The 17666-nt window shown below is 44.5% G+C and overlaps 1 protein-coding gene across 2 annotated transcripts in view; it reads left to right on the forward strand.

The window, feature by feature from the left end:
• adgrl1a (adhesion G protein-coupled receptor L1a) overlaps nucleotides 1-17666 on the forward strand; it is a 118280-nt gene that overhangs the window by 68781 nt on the left and 31833 nt on the right. For both annotated transcript variants that reach the window (XM_084925714.1, XM_084925713.1), the window contains exons 3-4: nucleotides 3391-3604; nucleotides 5239-5348. In XM_084925714.1, the coding sequence (XP_084781840.1) occupies nucleotides 3391-3604; nucleotides 5239-5348 (324 nt within the window). The remainder of the gene's footprint in view (nucleotides 1-3390; nucleotides 3605-5238; nucleotides 5349-17666) is intronic.

Genomic DNA, 17666 nt, shown 5'->3' on the forward strand with positions numbered 1-17666 from the left:
CCAAGTACATATCATTGTGATTCAGTAGACTTTTGCCTAGTCATTGACTATATAAAGTGTAACTGTAAGATCTAAGTGAGATATCATAATGTTTCACAATTATATAAAGCTTATCAGCAGGCATCCAAGGAATGAAAGGTACATTGTTGAGCTTTGTGCAAAAAGTTCTGTGCAAATGTCTTGAGCCATTATTATTCACCTTTTTGCTGCAATACAGCCTGAACTGTCTTAGGCAAGCTTTCTTGTATCTTCTTTAAGTAGTGTTCAGGAATAGTTTTCGAGGCTTCTTAAAAGAAATTCTAAGGTCTTTTTTGGGGGATGTTTGCTGCCTTTTGTTCTGTTTTCTGTCATGATGATGCCATCCTGCTTCAATAATGTGGCAGTCTGGGCTCTGGGGGGGTCAGTCCATAATTGATAGTGTTCTGTTGTGCGTTTGTATGTGTGTGTTTTTCTATCCAGATGTGTTGCCATTGCCAATCAGATGCTTTCCAGATGGTGTTGCATGGTGATTCAAAATCTGATGGTACTTTTCATAATTTCGTCAATTTTGACAAGATCCCCACACCCCAACTCCATTTCAGGCAGAGGTGTCTACACTACTGCCTGAAATAGAGCTCAAAAGCCTCCATTAGCCTTCATTGTGTTTTACAGAAGGTTGTGGACACTCACTGTTGCACCTCTCTCCTGACCTTCCCTGTACATACTGATCATTCCACTGATTTTCAGTCTAGTTCTTGTGTTATTTGGCGTACCTCGCCTTTTTTCCCTGTTTTTTTTCCTTACCAACTACTTTTTGACAGGTGTCTATTGAGACCTTTCCTGATAAAGGCTTAGTGAACTGTGGATAGAGCCCAGTTACTTAGTTCTGCCAATTCATTTTTTTCCAATGTGGTCAAATCTTTTTAAATCAGGAGATAAGCCAAGTTGTCTGTTTTGTGTGGACTCAACACGTTCATTCTTTAGTTAGTTGTCTTTTATATGCCTATAAATTATTCATAGTGCAATATTAAGTGCCTTTACAAACAAACAAAACTAAATTCTTTGAAAAGGGTCAAGGACTAGACTGAAATTGAGAAAATAGAGTCAGTGTCTAAATTAAAAGTTTGAAATACCATCAGAAAGCCTGGTGCTCAAGACCACTTTTACCAAAATTAGAAAAAAGTCTGGCTTCTTAGAGGCAAAATATAAAGAAATGACAAGTGGCTCAAGATGTTTACACAGTACTGTAAATATATGCACTTCTTTTGAAACTCTGCTGAAGAAATAGCTTAAAGGAGATCTTCACAGCTCAGTGGCAGTATATGGAACTGAAAAGCCAGAAATGCTGTATTTACCATTTAAATTTGCTTGGTATGTAAAGTGTGGTTAATGTGTGAGCTGCTGCCTCTGGTAGGGACTAATATTCTTTGCGCCAACCTACAGTGTAAGCTGACTAAGTGTGATCACTCCTGGTGGCCCGCTTCACTTTTACTTCCCTCTTGGCTCATTGTAAGGTTATAATCACTGGCCAGCTGTACACTGCTGCGTATTCACACCACAGGGTAGTTAAGACGACAAGGCCACACACTGACACTACGCATTGTATCCCCACTGTGACACAAGAACTCTGTGTGTATGCATGGATGTGTGCAAGTGTATGTGTGCTTGAATGTGATCTTGCATACTCGTCTGCACAGTGCGTCTGCGTATGTGCTAATTTGCTTCTGTGGGTCTTGTGCGTTTGAGTGTGGACTTGTTTGTCTGGCCTCGCCTGCTGTTTGCATCTCCATGTGCTTTAATTAGTATGCGCTTTTGCATTTAGGCCTTTGTGATTTGGCACTGGCACTGTATTCTGGCGAGGCATAAAAGATTTGAAGTCTGTCTGTGCTAGTCATTCAGCCTTAATGGCGTTAGTTACACAACTGAACTGAAGTCCCTGCTGTATAAATGGGTGGCATTTAGAAATATGAGCAAGTCTGATGGCAGTGAATCATGTAGCACAGTGCTGCAGAGCATGTCTGGGATGACTGACATTGACATTGACCCAGATGGGCACTCCTTCTGAATGGACAGTGGCTGAAACTTAAGCACTGCTAGCTCAGTGTCAGAAAAGGAAAACAGCCCTGCTCTGTGGGTTTCAGCACTAAGAGTAGTGGGGGAGAGGGGCTGACTCAGTGCCCTTGTCTGCTGCTGAGCCTGTCTGGCAAGGGGAAGCGCTGTATAGTGAAAGCCTTGGTTTATAAAGAAGTTGCACCCTGTTAAAGTACACCTACCGCCACTCTGTGTAGATTTCACAGGATTCCCACCATCTGGGTAATATGTATCATGTCCTCCTTACTGACACTGCAAAGGAGATCTTGGTCAATGCCTTCTGGTCCTTCAGGACAGCGGACAGCTCCACACCTAGCTGTCTCTGAAGCAGCTCCAAATCTAAGGATGCCATTTTCCCAAAAGAAGTTTTAAAGTCAGTTCAGTACCACGGATAGCAGCTCTCACAGGGCCTGGCATGAGGCTCACAAAAGGAGCGTTGGCTGTCCTTCAGTTTCACTTCCAGATCACTCACTCTACTCCTGTCTACTTCTGTTCAGTCTCTGTGCCCCTGCCTCCACCTGCACTGTAAAGGAAGCTGGCAGCCTTTTTTTTTTAGGCTGAATGGAGAAGCAGTTGGAAAGGTATGCAGTTATGGAGAGAGCTGGAGAGGCAATGAGTGTCTCTCTCAGCACCTCTTTGCAGGCCTCTTTCATGCCTCTCAGCCTGGCTCAGTGATTAACCCTGAGTACCCCGCTTTCCCTGCTGACCCTTCTCCACACAGAGCCGCAGCAGTACATTGACATGCCTCTCAGACAGCTGATTACCAGCAGTGGGTGTGCAAATGGTGTACACACCACAGTTGAAAATGCATACAGATGCTCTCTGTCTCTCTTTTTTTTTTTTTTTTTTACTTCTTTCACCTCTATTTCCTCTCTTGCTCAGACCTAATCCAACATTTCTGATAGGTAGAATACACTAAAAGATGCGAGAAAGTACATTGGGATGAGTATGATAAGCTGCTGTCTGGCAGTGTGTAGGAGTTTGTTAACATTTGAAACTCTCACAGTTTGTTTCACAAGTGGTGCAGTATCTCATTGCAAAAGCTGGTATGTCTGCAAATCCTTCATGCCAATATGTGGAAAGTGGTCGGCCAGGCTGTGCATCAGTAGCACTGCAAAATTACCATTCAATGAAGGCAAGTCAATAATGGCTCGTTTGTGTTTTACATGAGGACAGCAGGAACCACTTTCATACCACCTGCTCCTGTCAAACATGCATATATGATTTACAATTACATGGAACAACGAGGTGCCTCCTAAAAGTGTATATTAAGGTTCAATGAGTTATCAATAACTTTGCCTCTCTCTCTTTCCCCTCCAGCTCTGAGCCGGTCAATGATGCCCTTCGGTTTGATGCGCCGGGAGCTGGCGTGTGAAGGCTACCCGATCGAGCTGCGTTGCCCTGGAAGTGATGTCATCATGATTGAGACGGCTAACTATGGCCGCACCGATGACAAAATCTGTGACGCAGACCCCTTTCAGATGGAGAATGTGCAGTGCTACCTGCCCGACGCCTTCAAGATAATGTCACAGAGGTGACTATTGATCTGTTTAGATCTTGTGTGTGTGTGTTTGTGCAGAGTAAGAGCCCGGTATTGGCAGAGGAAACACGATTTTATTTCACAACACAGTTCCTCTAGATTTACTTGCTTTTCCTCTTCAGATGCACAATTTGGGCACCTCGTGGCAAATTGTAAATCTTTTTTTGTAATAAAATTAAGTAAAAACCAATGTCAAACTGAGGCTTTCCTTAAATGTCATTTAATGTTTCATTTTTATTTAATTAAGAATACAAAATAACAATAATTGTAGCAGGTGGCACAATTTGGGAGGAAATTGTTATCAACTAACTATTCTTAGTGACAGCTCTTGCTAACATTATAATGAAGTTTGAGACTATACTGGTGGAATTGTTAGTAAAGTAACTTCCAACTTTAAGTACATGAAAGAAGGGGGAAAAAGCATTAATATTTGAAGGAAGTTTAGTTGTTTAATGTGTGTTTGCTCCAGGATTTTATTTACTTCTCTTCACTTAAAAATAACTAACAGGCAATTTGCCGGGGGGCACTTGAACTTGTGCATTCAAACGTTTCTTTTTGGAAACACTGAAGTCAGCATACTTGACTAACGCTGCTGCGTCTTGGCAAAACTTTTATTTGTATGGAATTGTGTGTGTGTGTGTGTGTGTGCGTGAGTGTGTGAGTGCGCTTAGTTTCATGTATGCATGAGAATCTATATGTTTATTGCTGGAGTATTTGTAGCGCTTCCTACAGCTGCTCTCTGTGTTTGTGCTCAGCATCTGCTTCCTTTTAGCTCAGATCAATGGAAGCTCTCTTCCAGCTATCCATCACGCTTGTAATGGAGGCACAGGGTGCTAGCTTGAGCAAGGGAGGGAGGGAAGTAGTAGGGGGTGGAGGAGAAAATTGAGGGGGTAAAGGAAGAAGAAAGACTTGTAGAAATGATAGGATGATAGAGAGAGTGCAGCAGAGATTTGAGATATGAATGGAGAGAAAGAGTGCGCAGTGGGGAAATGCTCAAAGCTGGATAGAGAAGGATTATGTGGTGAGAATAACTAAGTGCACATGCGTGTGGATGTGTATCGTTTCTCCTGTGTGGATGTGTTTCTCAGTGTGTGCAACCGTGAGAAGGCATGCAGCGATGCGGTTTAGATGTAGGTATTATGTGCATATGAATGTTTTCCCTGTGCGTGTGGTGTAGAGTATCTGCCTTAGCCCCCCTCGTCCTTCCCTGTTCTCTCACCTCTAATTGCTCCCACTCACAATCCCCCAGGAGAGGAGGTTCTTACGTCACTCGCCCTCTCTCTGCCTCTTCCCTCCCTCCATGCTTCTCTGTATCCTTCATTCCCCCCCCCCCCCCCCCCCCCCCACACACACACACACACACACACACACACACACACATTCTCCCTCCCCCTCTGTTTCCACCTCCCTTCGGGTGCAGCTGTCACATGATCTAGTCTAGTGTGAAATTACTCCCTTCCCTACCGTTCCCTCTGTCTTTCAGAGCCTGAAGATATATATATATATTTTTTTGGAATACAACCCCTCCTCCCTGTCTTTCTTACAATGGCACTCATCATTATTTTTATTACTTGCTTCCTCCCTTCTCTCTCTTTTCTCGCTTCCTACCCTGCTGTCTCATCTCACAGGTGTAATAATCGTACTCAGTGTGTGGTGGTTGCGGGGTCAGACGTGTTCCCAGACCCCTGCCCAGGGACCTACAAGTACTTGGAGATCCAGTATGAGTGTGTCCCCTACAGTGAGTACTGAGACCCTGTCACACCTTTCCACCTCCCCGCCCTCCCTCACCCCATTCACCGCCCCTCCCATCCTTCCCTGTACCCTCACCTGAGCCTCTCTAGTCCTCTTCAACCCCCCCCACCCCGAACCCTAAAAAAAGATGACATTCTTATACTCACTCGTGCTCACTCGCTCTCTCTGGATTTTCTCAACACAGTCAAAGCAAAACAAGACAGACAGCCATCCTCACCTGCTCTCTCTGTCTCTCTCTTCTTTCTCATACACTGCACAGGCACATACACGCCCACACTCACAGAGCACTAAACCTTTTTTCTTCATCGACAGATTGACGCACCAGTAGCTGAGAGGGATTTTCACATGGGGGAAGGTGCTCCACAAACACAGGGTCCGATAAGCACTTTACGCACACCCACAGCAAACACGGGGTCAGCCCTTATTGGCAATCACAGCAGTGTAACGCACACCGCCCCACACTCATGCACTGATTAACCCAGGGGCAGGCGACTGCCTTTATCTGGTGCCAAACACCTTTGCTGTCCCTCTGATTTCCAATAAAAATGAAAATTGGGCACAGTGAGACTTTAAGGCAGGGGGTGTTGTGTGTATACCACACCTCACAATAGGAATGTTAACACAAACAGCAAAGGGCTTATTTTAGACCACATGACCTGGAGCGCCACGCAATTTAATGTCCCCATGGTAACGGCTGGCTTCCTCACTGCTTTGCTCAAAACTATGTGGCAGGTGTGACTCTACACATGCCCACACACACATACACACAAGTCTACCTTACACTTGCAAAAAGGGAGGGGGGGGGAGGGGGCACCGTTGCTTTTTGCTCTCTTCTCTTGAATCTTCCATTCTGAGCAAGCATGTACACACAAACAAGAGCACACTCACACCGCCAAAGGAGCAGACACAGCAAGGATTATACGGTGATGTGTTGATCCTCACTCATGTGAAAATCTCCGCTCAGTCTCCCCTCCTCCCTCTCATGTATTATTACTCTCAGCATTGATCCCCTCACTGTGCAGGTGCACGTGGCTGGAGGGGAGGAGCAGTGGCGCTCCCCTCCACTGGGCAGAAGCAGAATTTGGGGTTCAGGAAAGGGTGGTGGGGAAGTATGAGAGTGTTGTGTCAGAGGGGTGGAGGACAAGAGGACATTACTGGGGTGGGGGAGCTATTTATTTCTCATGATAGGGTGTGGGATAACTGTCTCTACTTTTTCCTCAGGTGCAGTTGAAGTGAGCCACAGGATCAAGACTACACCAAGCTGCTAACTTCCTTTTCTTTTCCTCTTCCTCACCCTCCTCTTTATCACTTCTCTCTGAGGACTCCAACTCACACTCACTTTATTATTTCTCACAGTCAGCATCACCTCTTTTTTTAGCCCTTCTTCTCTGTCTTTGACTTTCAATCTTCACTCCATGGTCTTAAATCTTTATTCTTTGTCCTGCTACGCTTATTCTTCCTTTATTTTTACTCTCTGACCACCAGTTTGCCACACTAGCTTATCATTCCACTCTATCGTTTTTCCTTTGCTGTCCCTGTTATTTATTTATTTGTATTTTTACAGGTACAAATATGCAAAGCATCCAGGGTTTTCCAGGTGCCACTTTTCAGTCCTCACCCTTCCTCTGCTCAGTGCTATGTGCACTTAGTTTAGCTTATGAGAGACTGTGTTGACTCAGGTTGCGGCTAGAGTCATATATGAGAAGGTTGGTTTCTTACATTGGGTGATATTTTCTGGTGTGGATTTTATTCATAGCCTTCCTAGTGGTAATAAGAGTTCTTCTCAAGTGTCCTCTACATTTGGTTTCCCTCTCTTCCAGTTGATATTTGTGGTGGCTATATTTTTTCCCTCCACACTGATATGACTTTGCTTGTTAGTCCTTTAATAGTCCTGTGCTGTTGCTCGGTTTCCTGCATTGTCCACAGAGGGTCAAGGTAGCATTACTTAGTTGTGCCTGCTTTCCTCTCCTCATGCATTCTAACCTTGTCTTTTTCCCCCTGACTGCACAAGGGAGCTTGTTCTCTCACTGCAAGGCAATCAAAGGGATGATTAAATAGCTGCTGACTTGCATTTTTCCTCCTTGTGTTTGGGGGGAAAAAACTTTCTTGATTGTGTCTGAAGTATGGCACGACTTAGAAAATTGGAAGCTGATCCTCCTATGATATAAAGTCTCGCTTGTCTGAGGTGACAAAGAAGAGCCAATTACCCCTGTCCTCTGCCACTCTCCTCCACTGGAGAAGCAAAAACACTTAACTTGCGCACCCTCACAAAAATAGAAACACGCGTGCGTACACAGGCGATGCACACTACTCAAACTCTGCAGGCTGCTCTACGTATTTGTGCTCATCTGACAAACTAAATACGACCTGACACATTCAGACTCAGAGCTGGAACTGTTCATCCCAAAACCTAGTCACCGTCGCACCACACGCCACTCAACTCGGCCACTTTTAATTACCAGGAGAGGGGGCGCGTCGCTCTCTTCAGTTCTGCCTCAGCAGAGATTTGTCAAGATTAATTGAATTTGCTGCAGCTAATCGCTCTGGTAATGCCCCATCATTTATGTCTGGTTGGGATTGCTGGGCACTCTGGTATCATCTAAACCTGACACATGGTTTTCATTGGTTGTCTTGACAAAAAGGTGAACAATTGAGAGATGATATGTAAGGGCTGTGTGGCATGGCATCTGAGATGGTGTGCAGCCATGTTGATGGCTACGAGCGATGTTTGCTTTTGACAGGGTCCTCTGTGTGAGAGCTGTGTTTCCAGTCACCTGAAACGGCACGGTGACAGCCAGTGCTGAGCTGACATACGCACACACCTCAGCTGGCAGAGCTCAGACAAGGGTCTTGCACAAGTATGTGTGTGTGTTGCTGTGCGTGGGACTGCCTTGGCAAAATACAACAACCGCCAACTAGTCAAGTCATATCTCATCGAGCCAAAAAGCCCTGCAAGGCCACCCAGCCGTTGCCACGTAGCATTGTTTTTGCCATCCGGAACACAAGACGACAAAATGGCTCAAATGAACTCTCATTTCACACTGGCACAGCCTGCCGTAGCCTGCTAGATCCCATTAAGACATCACAGATCCATGGATACAACTGCAGGATGTGTTTACTGCAGTTAAACCCCTACACTGCAGTTTTAACATAGATGTACGCAGAGTTAAAATAAATCTATCCCACGAGGGAGCCTTTACCTGTTCCCCCTCTTTCTCCAGAACACTGTGCTACATCATTATTGATTCCTAATGCTCCCTATTGGGATTATCTATGCTAGCCATGCCAGTGCTAGCAGACCTTCTCTTGTGGCTCTTTTGTTTCTTCAGCTTTTATATATCTGGTTAATATGCACAGTGCAGGTGGCTGTACAGGCTTTACAGTCGAGAGTTTCTTAGCTTAATTTTATATCCTCCAGTTTTTCCATTTATATTTTGGTACTCTGCCGCTGTTTCACTTTATAAAATTGATTCTTCCCCACAAATGTATTCAGCACTGCCTATTCATTACAAGACATCACTTTTTGGACACAAAGCCACTGGAAATGATAGTTGACTTGTCGGAAGGAGTTTGTCAGTCGCAGGAATAATGGCATTGTAATATGACAAGTTTTCAGGGGAGGAGTGGAAACACTTTGATGTAGCTGAAAATGAAATTCTATTAATACGTATAGGGACACCATTAGATGAGTGGCTCATACATGTCTGGTGAATGAGAAGCAGGAAGCTTTGCTCGGGCCATGGAAAGAGATGGCTCTTTACCGTGAAAAATGCAAAGTTTGAGAAGGAGACAATAGGAAGGGGCCGAGGAAGAAGAAGCAGGAGAGGACACGCTAGAAGGAGGCCAAGTGTTCCTGCAGTGCTTCAGCAATATGTGTGCGTATTTGAGAGCGTGTGTTTTAGCTGTACTCATTAGTGTGGGAGTAATTGATAGGGTTGTAGAGAGCGCTGAGCGGAGTGATTAAGGGGAGAGGACAGTGGCTTATTTCTCAGAAGATCCCTGAAAGAGAAACGTTGAATGAATCAGACAAACAACCAAGGTGGCCTTAAACTAACCTCCAACTCACTGTGAGGACAGTTTGATGAGTTTCCTTCTCCTTTCTCTGTGTTTATGTGCGTGCGTGTGTGTGGGGGCGTGCATGTGTGTGTGTCCTTAGAAATCTGTAAAGATCTTGTGTGTGTCGTTTCTTTGTGTCTATTTTTCAGGACAACCAAGAATGGAAGAACAGTGTCAACAGAAGTCTTCTATCTTCTTTTTTTTTTAGTCTTTTTTTTTTTGCAGCATTGAAGAAGTTTCATTCCCCTCTCTCACTCTCTCTCTCTCGTTTTCTCTCTACATGTCACTGCATCATTTCCCTCCTGTTCTGAAAAACATACACAGTGGTGCATTTATAATATTGTGTTTAGCACAACAACTTTTTAAGGACTGCAGTCTCACACTTGCATGAAGAGCTGAGGTTCTGCAGTCAGTAGAAACCTGGAACGTGGAAAAACTCTGTATATTTGAATTCTGGTGTCCTCATCTACCCCCTGCAGCTGTTTCACAGAGAGGATGAAAGCTCTGGATGCTCTGTGGCCAGTGTTAGCCTCCCCTAACCTTGGAGCTAATGATTGCACTCACAGTTGGTGGCAGGCATGTAACGTGCCTTTTTTTTTCTTTTTTTTTTGGTCCCTGCCCCAGCATCACAAAACCTGCACTAGTTTCTTTGCCTTGTTTACCCCTCTAGGCTGAAAGTGGCTTCCACTCCCCAGGTCTTCATGGAGGTTGTTTGTCCAGTTTGATCTTGGCATATGATGATAAATGATCATGTGGCTGCTGATGCTGATGCCGCCTCTGCCGAGGTGCATCCCCCACACAGCTAAGGCAACCGCTGCTATCACTCTTTTTTCTTTTCTATTCTGTTTGTCTTTGTAAAACTCTCTTTCTCTCTCTTTTACCCTCTCTCTTGCTATCGCTTTTTTTCCCTATCTTTACGGACAACCCGGTGAGGTGTCGTGACAATTTCACAGCGCTCCCCGGGGACTTTCCACGACACATACATGACAATCACGCTCACAGTGGGGATCCACCAGCCATGTGGCTTTTGACACGCGTCTTTCTCGAGACATTAGAAGAACAACTCTCACGGCACTGGTGCCTCAGCAAACATGGAGAGAAGCTGAGTGCTGTAATGTGAAAGGCGGAGCTGAAATTTTTTCTTGCTTCTCCAATAGTCTCCAGCTGCTCGTGAACCTCCCTCAACACCCCAACGCAAGCAGACTCCTACCAGCGTCATGGATATTGAGGGAACCACGCCTTACCTGCTCGTGTCAGCTAAGGCCTCAGCGTGACTCAACACACCAATCTATTGATTTGTGTGTGATGAGCCCGCTGTAGATATTTCTCTCATCTCTCTTTTGTGTCTGCCCTTTTTTTATTTTCCCTCCCCTCCCCCCCGACTGTGCCTCTCGGTTCCTCTCTGTGTTTCTCAGGCGTTACACTCTGTCAAGCCCTCCCTTTCCCCTGTTGTTTGTTCTTTTTTTCTTTGATGAGCCAGTCTCGGCCAGGCAAGCCAGCAGCTCCCCATTGATTAGATGGTCGATGGGTTGAGTGTTTTTGCTGGCTTCTATAGCAGGCATCCTGACTCTGTAAATTGAGCAAAGCCAAAAGCACCGCTTTCTGTAGATCAAGGGACCGCTCTAATGTCAACACAAACTGCGCTTGGAGAGAGTGGAAGAGAGACAGAGATTCGACGATCTCTCCGAAGATAACCGGTCACAGATAGAGGCATATTCATCACCACCTCACCATCTCCCATTTCTCTATCTATTTCTCTGCCTTCTCTGCTCCTTGCTTATTTCCACAGCAGAAGACGACTGTTGCACAAAGACGCCCGTCTCACTTTCTCTCTCCGCCAGGTTTCTGAAGCTGCACGAGGGCACGAGGGAAAGCGGGGCTGCAGAGAGGGAGGGGTGTAGCAATAAGATGGGTGGAGGTGGGGTCGAGAGTTTGTGGTTGGGGGTGGATTGTGTTGTTGGGGGATTATTGATAAATCTGAAATGAAATGGAAATGGATTTAAACCCAGGTCAGGCCATTTTCCCCTTCTCATTTTCCATTTGAGCCATCCTTTCTCTGAGTAGCCAACCATAACACAGACAGATAACTTGCTTTAAAAAAAAAAACAAAAAAAAAAAAACAAAAGAGAGAGAGAGAAAGGACAGCGCTTTATTTAATCTCAATTTTCTCTTTTTTCCTGCACCTGTTTTTTCTTTCATTCCCTTTACTTTCCCCCCCTCTCTCTCTCTCCTTCTTACTGTCTTTCTCTTGTATCTTTCTATCTCCTTCTGTCTCCTTCTTTCTCCTTTTTTCCGATGCTTGAATAGAAGTGGATCAAAAAGGTAAAGACCACAATGAACATAACAACCACAGCTCGCCCCTTTCTCCCTCCTCCTCCTCCCTTGTCTCCCTTCCTCCCCCATATTCCCTCCTAACCCAGCACCTTGTGTAGTGGTCATGTTTGATGTTGATATCCCTCCCTTTTCTTTCTCGATCTCTAATCGTCTCCTTTGCTCCTCTCTTTCTATCTCTCTTTGACTTGTAACCAAAACTCTAAAGTCCTTCTAGATTTCCTCCTTGGTTCTGATGACACCAGCCTGACCTGCACTCATGCACACACAAACACATGCACAGACAAACACACACACACAAACAAAAAGAAGCATCACAGAAGGTCAGTCCCGTATCTAAGAGAGATAAACGAGAATTTAACATCATTCCTTTCCTGTATGAAGAAGCACATCTCAGCCTAAATGTACAGACAACATGCATCTGTGTCATTTCATGGATGGCATATTTTCCTCTTTTCCATCCTTTTTAGAAACCATATTTCATATTCACTCTGTTGCCTCACACGCCTGACAATAGAACTGTCTCATTATTCAAATCTCATATATTCGCATTTCGCAAGTAGCTGTTCACTCATTTCGATATTTCAGTGTATCTGTCCCTACAGATCTGAGAGAAAAAAAACACATTCTCCTCTTTCTCTTCACATTATTCCGCTGCTCTTTTTTTTCCATGCTTTATCTCTTGCCTTCTTTTTTTTAGTTTCTCAGGACAGATTCAAAGTTTGCTGTTGTTGAAATCTTAAAGCAAAAAAAAAACAAACAAACAAACAAAACAAATCTGTTAAGACAACAAAGTAACTTGGCAAAGTTGCTGTCAGATCATTGCCTCAGTGTCCCATTTCCAGGTACTTCAGTGTCCTTCTCCCATTTTTCTCTGCTCATTTTTATTTAATCACGTTTCCATTAACTCCTCTTCTCTCACTACCCCTTACTTATAACACATTTTCTCCGTTGTGTTTCTCACCCTTCCTTTCTCTTGTTCTCTTCCCACTGCTTGGTTTATCTCTCAGATCACTTCTGACCATCACAGGCAGCTGCAGGCTCTTTTATCTTGTCTTACACTGCTCTTCCTCCTCTTCTCTCTGCCCTCTCTACCTCTTTGCAGACTTTATCCCCGCCACCTCTCTGTTTTCTTTATTGCACATGCACAATAAACTTGTCTTGCCCTCCCCTCCTCCCCTCCTCCACCAGTACATGTCCACATCAGTCCATCCCTTCCATCCACTTCCTTATGTGTTCAAGGAGAGGGGAGGAGATGGTGGAGGGAGGTGTATCCCCCGTAGGGAGGGCTTCGGCTTCTCGTAATGGCTTCTCTGATGCAGCCGGGCCTTGCCGCAAGCTCTCTTAAAAAGCCCCAATCAGCATGGCCAGGAGCCACAATCAGAAGCTACTAAAAAGCAAAGATAGACCTGGCACTGCACACATCAGGTAGAGAGCAGTGGCCATCACTTTCAGCTTTTCCATGAGGCTGTACCCTCCCCCCGCTCTCAGGTCCCCACCCTTCTCAGCACTCTCTGAAACCCTACTTACATCTGTCTCAGCCATTTCCCTGCCTGGCACCGTATCTGGATCCATATGTTGGAGGAATTAACTCCTTTAGAGGTTACCATTACCTGGTTTATGGACTCCTTTGTCTGTTGTGTCTGTGGTTTTCATTAGCATAGATCATTGTCACATTTTTCTCTCACCGCAAGCAGCCATTTTAGCTCAGTCTGCTGCTTGCAGTGGCATAGAAAGCGTCAAAACCCCCCTCCTCCTGCTTCCATCTCAACCAACTGGTTCTATTTATTTACTGCTCTCCTTCCCACTAACACTTAAATACATAACCCTTTCCCCTGTCTGCCCTCCTACCCATGTCCACTTTATCCATCTCTTCCTTTCTCTGTGCGTGGCTGAAGTAATATTCCAAAGTTGTGTTTTGCCCATGTCTGTCACAAATAATCTTTACTGATTCATCCGCTGATTGACAGATTGGGTTCTTGGGTTGATGACTTGTATCTCTTGGTGTTGATGCCACTGTTCAATGAATGTCCACCACACTGTCAACCTACCTATTATGAGGCAATTTTATGACTGTGTCGGCATTAGCCGCCTCTCCCCTCCTATCATTCCCTCTGTCTCTTTTCTCACCCTTTTTGCTGACAGTCGAGCAGCCCAACAACCCACGTCATTGTAGTATTTCCTTTATGACAGGACCAAACTACTGTCTTTTCTTACCCCCAGTTTGTTTGCTGATAAAGGAAAAGAAGCAGTTAAAGGAAGCAGTGTTAGACTGCTGAGCAGTATCCCAGTATCACCGTGGAGGGTGGAGTTGGAGACCATCTGAGGACAGAACCATTACTTACACAAACAACCCTACATGTGACTTAGAAAAGTGAGAGGGAATGAGTGAGAAACCACTGCATTGTGTGACAGGAAAAATACAAAGAATGGCTGTGAATGGCAAAAGGGAGGAAAAGTGGTTGCTATAGAGACGATGAGTCAGGCAGCATCCCCTCATTAGGAATGACCCACCACACACAAGCACGGTCATGTGACCGTGGCAGCGCAGACACTCTTTTCAGTGGCACAGGGAGAAGATTGCGAGGATTGACTGTACATGTAGAAGCCATTGCATTGTTAGAGCCAAAGAACAGAGACGTGAGTGAGTGAAGCAGCTGGTCATGAATACAAAACACAGCGGCTGGTTTCAGGGCTGTTAGGGAGAGACAGTATGTCTAGGAGACCTGATTCAGAGCAGAGGGAGGGTGAGGGTAGGTAGCAGGCTCGGTTAATGTTTCAGCTGTGCAGGCTTGTTGTTTCTTTACCTCTCAAGCCTCAGTCAGCTTGTTCTGGGTATGCCCCTCTGTTTTCTACAGTATCTGCTGCCTGTATCCTTTGCAACCTCGTCCTGATCAACTTTCCTGTCACTCAGTGTCAGCTTCACGCCATAGAAAAGACTTTGCTTTCAGTGGGTGCTATCTCTTGCTGTAGCCCTCTTTTGGTCTCAGTGAAGGGTATTCTCTGGGGTGAATGTTTGGGTTGATAAAGGTTCAGTTTGATACCTGCCTCTTCAACTGTCTGGATAGTGTGTACCTGCATGCATTTTTCTGAGAGCGTGTGTGTCCTCAAGCTTCATGTCTGTGTATGGTTGTTGTTGCTGTACTGTGTTTTTACTCCCAAAACCTTACGCCCCTTATAGTCTAAAAGGAAGCGGAAACACAAGGCGAGCCCCTCTCTTCTCTTTCCTTATTTTTCTCTTCTCTCTGTCACTATTTGTCACTCCTCAGCAAATTAACTCACTCCTAATTCTCATTTCACAGGAAATAACCTATTTACTCTCTCTTACTCCACTCTCTTCTTGTTTGCACACACAGAACACGCTCGCATCCTTCTTCACACTTCTTCTCTCTTTGTGCTTCTTTCTTTCTCTCTCAACATGCATGCCCACCCACACAAGCACACGGACATCCACATACACACTGAGACACATCTACAAACACTTATGGGCTAATGAATGCACCAACATACCATCAGGAGACTCACTGCACTGCACACTCATGCGCACACACTAACTCTTAAAGCCCATTAACTTGTCCAGCATGGATGCGGGTTACCATGCCATGCTCCATCCTGCCCCCTGCTGCCTATTTACTGCACCTGCCAGTAACAGGTGGGGGATTCAATTAGAGCAGCACGCTCTCAGCAGTCAGTCCTGTGAGCACGCCATGACTGTGGACTGGACTGGGCAAAGGCTTGGGCTAGCAGAGCCAGCACAGCCCTCAGATCCCTCTAGGTAAAATAAATATAAATATATATAGTGGGGAAAAAAACACCCACAAGGACACCACTTAAGAAACAGCTGCCAACTATTGGCAGGGGGTGTTTAGATCATCAAAGTCAGACATTAACCATCACCATGACGCTGTCACATCGAGCGTTGAAACAGCATGCTTAAGAAAACGAAAACGAAAAGTCTAAATTTAGCCTAAAGCTGTCAGCGTTCACTTTTAATTGTGTTACCAGTCGATCACAAATGGGTGAGAGACACTAATGGGAGAAATTCACTGTCATTTTCAGGAAAGTTCCGGAGCTTTCATCACTTTACACTCCAGCCTCATATTGACATGTAACAGCTGACCTGTGCCTCCACGGGAAAGGGATTATGGAGATAAATAGTCGATTATTACAGCAGCATTTCCTAGTATGTGCGGTGGTAATTGGCATGCTAGAGTATGATAGCTACAGCCTGGGTTTTAATCCTGATAAGGTAAGTTTCATTAGCCATCTGGCTAGTTTATAGGGTAAAGAAGTGGTTGTGTCTTCGCTGCCTAGTGACTTCATTGGGATGATCATGACTCCAAGATTTCTATCCTCACCCAAACAAGAATTAATCTATTTATCTCACATAATCCCAGATGGCTCTACTACAGCTAACCTGATCTAGCCAGACTAGGATAATACCTAATCTCAAGACTTATGCCTAATGCTTATTGCCTAATGCCTAATACCTCATTCAAACTGTGGACATAATAGCCTATTGTACTATACTCTACAGCTAGATTTTTGCTGCTCTGGCTCCCAGCTGCTACAATTCCCCTTCACAGTTAAAAGGAGCGAGAGAAAGGGAGGCAGAGCAAAAGAGGCAGAAAAAGCTGGTAAACAGGAGAGCAGTCGGAAAGGCTGAGAAGTGCAGGCCAGAGTTAATGAAGCCCCCTAGGCAGGGTTTGCAGGGTGTGAAGCGTGGCCACTGTTTTTGTTTGCCCTGTGAGTGTGTGAATGGGTGCGTGTATATGTGTACCTCATGGCCTGTGTATACAGCCTAAAGGCCCTTGAAGAGCCCCTTTGACACTGAGCCCACCCAACAGTCAGTTCATTAGAATAAACTGACGCACACTGATTGTACAACAAAGCAGCAAAAGAGTGGAACGTGGAGGAGGAAAGCAAAGAATGACAGTCAGAGAGAGACACTCTCTGCTGAGCTGCAGTGTTATTGGGGTGATGAGTCCAAAAGAAAATAGACTACTGCCAATTTACCCCATGGCTGGAAGGTTAGGTGCAATAATGAGCAGAATCACATAGTATTTTTGGGAGAACACTTTGGTGGGCACAATTTATTGAGAGTAAATTGTATTGCAGACAGTAGCTATATTGGAGACATAAATGATTCTTGTTCTTCTCTGTCTGTTACCTGCAAGTAATAAAGCCAGCCGTGACTCATCTCCACATAAGTCATCTTCAACCAAAGCTCCAATCTCAAACCTTTCATTACTGTCTGTCGGGGATTTTAATATGAATGCTTGTATAACAACGGATTAAATTCAAATACAAGAGAGGTCAAAGCTGGTATTCACAGGTTGTATACCAAAAATGCTAATATGTAATGTGCAACAGAAAACAGTTGGTTGACATTTAACATTTATGATGTTAATTCGCTGTTAAAGCCAGCGCAATTTGATGATAGCAGCAAAGGTGGTTTGTGTACCAATATACACTGACTCAACAGCATAAATCCAGTAACTAAGATATATTTAGTCTTAGCTCTTGCTCTGTCCATCCATCCATCCATCCACCCACCCATCCATCCAGAATCAGTGTTATTTTGTGACATTATTTAAATTCCATCCACCCCCATTAACTTGTGTCACTCAGTCAAGTGACAGTCCAACACATGTGCTGGTTCTGTGTGACTATAAAGCTGTTACCCTGTGGAATCCAAAAATTATAATTTGGCCTCATTCTGTCATATATATATATATATATATATATATATATATATATAGATAGATAGATATATAAATATATAGATATATAGATATAGATATAGATATATATTCTTGTTGATGTAAATTGATATGTTTTATTGGATAAGGGACTATGAGTCATTACACATTTACACTGTCCTCTGCTCGACTGCGCCTTCAATTTCACTGTAATA

Source organism: Perissodus microlepis, chromosome 4 (genome assembly GCF_051167445.1).
Source record: "Perissodus microlepis isolate ML-2025 ecotype Zambia chromosome 4, ASM5116744v1, whole genome shotgun sequence".
NCBI lineage: Eukaryota > Metazoa > Chordata > Actinopteri > Cichliformes > Cichlidae > Perissodus > Perissodus microlepis.